At 44.8% G+C, this 6,480-nt stretch overlaps 1 protein-coding gene across 2 annotated transcripts in view; it reads right to left on the bottom strand.

Annotated features, from left to right (window-relative positions):
- pdgfd (platelet derived growth factor d) overlaps positions 1–5,843 on the bottom strand; it is a 50,959-nt gene extending 45,116 nt beyond the window's left edge. Inside the window, exon 1 of one of the 2 annotated variants that reach the window (XM_012837916.3) lies at positions 4,820–5,843. In XM_012837916.3, coding sequence (XP_012693370.1) covers positions 4,820–4,952 — 133 coding nt within the window. In that variant the 5' untranslated portion in view covers positions 4,953–5,843. The remainder of the gene's footprint in view (positions 1–4,819) is intronic. The other variant, XM_031573106.2, reaches the window with a different exon arrangement.
- Between the last annotated feature and the right edge of the window lie 637 nt (positions 5,844–6,480).

Raw genomic sequence — 6,480 nt, 5'->3', positions numbered from 1 at the left:
TTGGGTTTTCATCCAGCACAGAAGATGAGATCAAAATGACGGAGGGTGAAAATGCCAACAGTACACACCACAGCCATAGTTATGCTTCTGCTTTTGTATAGTAATTTTGTAATCATGATTAAGGCCTAAAGATGAGCAGTTCATTGCATGAACAAAGGGATACAAAAAGACAACAACAACAACAATAAGAAGAACTTAACAAAAGTCAGCACATGATTGTGACGCCATCCTTTCCCTATTCTCAGAGAATCAGTCCTCCCGACTCGTTGGTGACGCCTGTGCGCTCAAGTCTGACGGCTTACTTACCGAGGGGGGGGGGAGAAAAAGCTTCCGTTTGTCACCCACTCTTCAAAGGCGCCATTCAACTTGTGACGAGCGTAAAACGCCCGCCGTTTGGATCCCGCCAGCCCGTGATAAGAGTAACGGGGGCTGCTTTGATCTCGTGCTTAAATCTCAATTGTCTGCATCGGGCGTTTGCCAGAGCGACTTTAAAAGGCAAGACTCATTCTGCTATAAAGAGAAGCTCCAGGTGTTCTCCGTCAATTCATTTTCAGGTTTCCGTCTTAGCGGTGTTTAATGTTGTATATTTATATGTGGTTGAGACTCTTAGGAGTCAGAACGGGCTTTATCGCAAGGTTGCATTTAATTCGCAAACGTGGTTTGCGTCATTTGTTTGTTTTCTGTCTCTCTTTCTCTCTCTCTCGCGCGATTCTTCTCAATTCTGCTGTCTAATCTCTCAGCTGTCAGATAGCCTCCCACAGACAGCACCGCATGTGCTCCACTAAGAGTGCGCTCGAGCACACACACACGCACACACACACACACACACACACACACACACACACACACACACACACACACACACACACACACACGCACAGGTCCTGCAGCCGCTGCAATCAGCACTTTCTCCCATAACTCATGTGGTGCGAGAGGCTCATGTCGTGTCAGCTTATTTCTGTCAAGGTTTCAGCATAGGAGGGATCGACCTAGCGCCGCATGAGTCATTCCTGGGACGTGTCCCCTCTCCGCCCAAGTCTGAGCCAGGAGGCTGCCATCACCCCGCCATCACCCCATCCTCTCAGGAATGCCCCCACACCCCACCCCCAAGTCTATTATTCGTCCACCCAACACGTCCACTATTCCATTACTCAGTGGTGACAAAAACCAGCCCCCCCCCCCACCCCAACCCCCGACATCTCACAAACATAAATATGGGACACACACACACACACACACACACTTTGTCCACACTCACTCATGCACACACAAAAGGCATGTAAGAATAGGCAAAAACACAGTTTCCATATGACACTTGAGGGATGATGTGTTTACCAGTACTGGACAGAGCAGGCATGGGCTGTGGAGGAGGAGGAGCAGCCTGAGGGAGGGCCTTTGTGGAATGGACCTGCCAGATCTGTTCCAGTCAGAGGGCTGTCTGATAAAGTGGGTGGGTGCTGGATGAGGGATCTGTCTGTGACTGCCTCTACTGCAGGACCACACTCCACTGCCCTATGCTCCAAGGCCATCTGTACTCCAGGATCGACCTTGGTGGTCTGACTGAAATGGATAGAGTTTTCTTAATGGACACACACACACACACACACACACACACACACACACACACACACACACACACACACACACACACAGAAGGGCCTAGGTGACAGTGTCTAGTTCCTCTTTGTCACTGTCTCTCTCGCATACACATAGATACTCACAGAGCGAGAGGGAAAGAGAGCAAGATACTCCTCCATTACTGCTTGGCAACAGCTCAATTTGTCAACACTCACTTACACCAGACATCAATATCAGCCCCATAGCATGCACACTTTTTGAAATACCTTTATGTGTGTCAAGCCACAGCCAAATCTTGTCAAGGATGTTGAAGTAGTTGCTGAAGTTGGCATTTCATAAAGAATCAGGATGTAGCCCCGTGTATTGCTGAGCAGACAACATCTGCCCTAAATCTATCACTGGCATGAAGACTGTGCCTTCTAAAGTGTTTGCTTACAGCACATCGCCATGAGAGTCCATGAATCAGCTCAACAGTCACGGCATCCCTCATCACACACCGTTGCTAACAGACTTACACATGCTATACTTGGCATCAGAGGAACTCAATGACACCTCCTTCGCTACACTATGTGCAATATCAGAAACTATAAGAGTTCACAGACACTGACATCATCTGCACTGGACATAGTCCAAACTCCCAGGAGTCAGTCTGTTATCAGCTCGTGTCAACCGCACCTGCACCCCACCCCCCCTTTTGTCAGACTGTCAACACGCCAGGTCAGAAAGCGCTCGGTAGAAATCCAAGGGTCACATAGTGCAGAAAAGGTCATTGCAAAATTTAACGCACAGCATAGTCTTGCGTTATTTGCTCTGGGGCCTAGAGAAAAAGCAGCCATTGATGTAAGAACAACCTCCTGATTCATTGACTGAGATGGTTAGATGAGACGGAGGGCAAGAATGAAAAATAACTGCAGACCACTAGAATGACAGAAGAGGAGAACATTGCATTCAGAGTGGGAAACAAAAGGAAGACTGGGCACACAAAAAATGACCAGAACGTTCTCCTCCAAACAACACAAGTGGTCCTCTCAATCATGCTCATAGCCAAATCAGAACTACATTTCCTCCCACCGTATCTATCTTCTATTCCCTCTGATCCTGTTTCATGCACACCTGATTTGAATCACTGCAATTATAATGCTCTGGATTGGTTAAATCGGGTGTGGTTGGCTAGTCAGACGCATCAGAGATGAGCTCAGTCAGGTATGCAGACTGCAGAGCATGATGGATGGAACACATGCAATGCAGGAAGGCCCAGGAAAGGGTTTGGAAACACCTCAACTGATATATGTAGACCTTACCAAAGGCATAGGATGTACTGATGTAGTAGGAGGAGGAATCATTAAAACAAATGACCTGCCATAAACTATTTACAGTTTGATTTGCTCGTTGGCTTTCTGCCCCCACTGGAGTTGGAACTGGCAACGTTAAGCAAACATCTCCTCATAAATGTAGGCAGATGTATTCCCCTTAATTTAGGGGCCTTCAGCGGTAAGTTCAGAAGAAAAAAGTTAGTCATAATTTAAGGGAAACATTTTAATCCTTTCCACACCACAATGTGTAGTTTACACGATACCTCATAGCTAATGTTCCGGACTGTTGGCTCCACATCGGTTCAAGCGCATAATGAATGACCGCAAAATAACTTCAGAAATTGGGTCTCTCGTGTGTAGCAGGCAGAAAGAAAAGCCGCTCGGTGGAGACCAGCCAAGTCCACTTGTTTTCATTTTTGTTTAGCCTGCTCCTCGCGGTGGAGAGGCGCGCAAACAAACTGTATCAACATCGGGGAAATACCAGCGGGTAAATTCCGCTGCTGTCCGACAGCACCTGGACAAAGAATGTTTCTTTCCAAAACTGATCTGCGGGTTTCTGTTGACGTCAGACCTTAACACAACTTGCTCGGTGCGCGTATACTAAATTAACAAGTGTCAAGTAGCCTGTCGGAAGCCTTCTACCCATAGATATGTATACTATGTCTATGCCTTTACCTGTCAGTAGGACATCCACCTCTGGGGTCAAAGTGCAAACAGCTTTCCCCTTTCACCCATCCCTCTGCTCTGCATTTAATCTGCTGTGCAAACTCATTTAGAACTGGAATTCCGCACGGAGAGAGGGGACAGTGCGACATCACAGTGCGCGATGTAGGCAATAAAAGAAACAATCAATGTTTGCTACCATCTGCCTGTTTGTAAGACATCCAAAATACGCCAAGCTGTCGGCTTTTATATTTTATGACTGTAGGCTACACGTAGGTATAGTTGATTTACTAGCCATTTGTATCAAAGGCAGACAGTACTCCTTGCACGTTGTGAGCGCAGAGCCTAGTCAGCAAATCAGGCCTACCTACTCTGGACAGTCCGACAATAGGCTACCCCAAGCGGTCAGCGAGAGAGCGCCGTTTCAGTCAACTTGTTGGGTGGATCACGGACAGACATGACGGTAGAATATTTGTGCCTTGACCACAATCAGTTTAAATCCAGATCACATTCATTATATACATGAAACAAAAACTGAGTGGAGAACTGGCTTGCCCTAGACATATGTTACTTTAACTAGAACGATACGAAACAAGGGCGTCATGTGGGTATTTAATAGACTATTAATAATTGATGAACACAATAAACTACAAAGGATTGTTTTGGTTAAATGGTTCTCTTCAAACGGCCTTGTTCAAAACGTGTGTTTAGTCTTGTAAAATATACACATACACCAATAATTAAGTATTGCTCTAAGTCACTTGTAGCACATGAAGCCAAAGACCTGTTGCTTTCTGAAGTACGCGTGCATGTACAGATTTGAGCTTAAATTGCGTGGATGCAAGTCCTCTAGAAAGCACTTCACCAGTACAGGCAGCGGGTTTGGTTGTACTGTGAGTGACAGCCTATACATATTTCCAAAGAAAAGTTTTAAGAGGAGATGATGAACGTTAAACTTGAGACCACTACAAAGCACGTACACCATTTTTCCAAGTTCCCAAGTTCAACTTGTCAGACAACAGCACAGCGATTCCACTAACTATTAACTATTCCCTACTGACTGCCAAAATAACATACGATCTATTTTAGTGATTTAACATCTTTAAATTTGATCAAGATCAAAGTAAACAGGTAGCGGTTATCTTTTGGGGGGATTATCCAACAGGAGTCGCCAAATATCACAGGAAAACTTTAGAGGCACAGAGTGTATAAAGGAGCCGTAAAGTAGCACCCATGATTTAAGTTGTAGAAAACATAAAACTTACCATCGCGCCTGAACTGTGTAGATCGGAATGATTTAGGGGAAGCCACTTGAGCCTTTGAGCTTTGGTGAATGCTGACCAGCAGTAAAGATGCGAAAAACAGTGACACTTGCATTCTGAATGCTGTTTTGATCATATGCCTTCTGGGTGAATAAATTCCAGATATACCCCTGTATGGAAAAAATGAAATGACACCGTCCCCCTTTCCGTCTGACTTGCTGTATAGTTGTGCGCTCGCGTACAGTTTCCGCAAGCCTTTATTCTCTTCACATAACTGAGGTCATGCAGCCCTGAAATCGTTGCCTGACCTGTCGCTGTTTTATCCGTAACCTTGCTGAATGTAGCAGGTTCATAAACCCCCTTTCGTGGCAAATGTATTATCCACATACACTCCCGGCTGTCTCGCCGCTTTATCACTTATTGTAGTTACTTGCACCGACCTTACTGTAGTATCTTGCAGCGACCTTGTTAGCACAACAGAATATTTAACATTACTTTAACACTACTTAGATCAGAGGGGGGTCGTATACGCTGTCTTTCTGCTTAATTAGAACAGGCTGCAAATACAGGGAAGAGTGCTATTTCCTCGGTACGCGCTGAACAGAGTTGTCTGAAAACTTACGTCCACTCACTTGTGAGTTGATTAGACGGTGAGATCAAAAAGGGCTGTCCCCTTTCCCCGAAGGAGGCGAGGAAATATGCCGGGAGGAGAGAAAGTGCGCAGGAAACTTCACTGCAGGCGAGACAAACGAAAGGAAAACACTACAGAAGTGACTGCATGACGCTCAAGGAGAAATATTTCCCCCTCAGTGAGCTTGTCTGCCGGAGGTTGTCTGACATGAAATCACTTGTTGAATACTCGCTCACTGCGGGAAACAATGTTTCCAGGAACTAGCATATCCGTGTAACCCTCTCTGCATGCTGCCTTTCTTCAGAGGTTTAAGTTGCAGGGTTTGTGGACATGGTCAGAATTCTGTTACAACGTGCTACCGTTCAGTGATGCCATTTCCGCTGTGAAGGCCTCCATGTCCCCAAAATAGCCAACAATGAGAAGATCCACAAGAGTACAATCCAGAGTATAAACAAAATGATAAATCAAAAGTCATTCTATGGTGCTTGTTTGTTTTTTTTAAACTTTGAAAACAATTCCCAAAAGCGCCTCCACTGTTCACTAGGTTGCAGCTCAGGTTGTTTAGGGATAGTCGTGGGTTTTCCATTATATATATATATATAAAAAATTTAAGGCTTCAAAGAAAACACTTGTCTAAAATAACTAAGCAGAGTCATCATTTGTCCTTTGTGTATGCATGAGAGACGGAGAAAGAGAGAGAGAGAGAGAGCTCAGCAAAACTATCTCCCTGGAAAAACATCTTCAAGGGTTGGAATGATTAAACACTTAATTTAATGTTGACTGCAAGCTTTGGGTGTTCTTATCTCAGCACATAACAAATACATATAAAGGCCTATGGGGAGATTTAATGCATGTAAAATACACCACACCATGTATTTCTTGTTTCTTTCTCTGTAGTAATGAAGCAGGTTTCGCAGACATTTTGAATAAAACTTTAATTCATGAAAATGGAAAACTATCCGGTATCCTTTGCATTACTGCAACATGTGCGGTGAAAAAAACTTTGGTTTAGTCCAATGATCAGTCTGAGAGC

Source organism: Clupea harengus, chromosome 9 (genome assembly GCF_900700415.2).
Source record: "Clupea harengus chromosome 9, Ch_v2.0.2, whole genome shotgun sequence".
Lineage (NCBI taxonomy): Eukaryota > Metazoa > Chordata > Actinopteri > Clupeiformes > Clupeidae > Clupea > Clupea harengus.
Note: the sequence above shows the minus strand (reverse complement) of the source record. Positions and strands in the feature narration are given on the sequence as shown.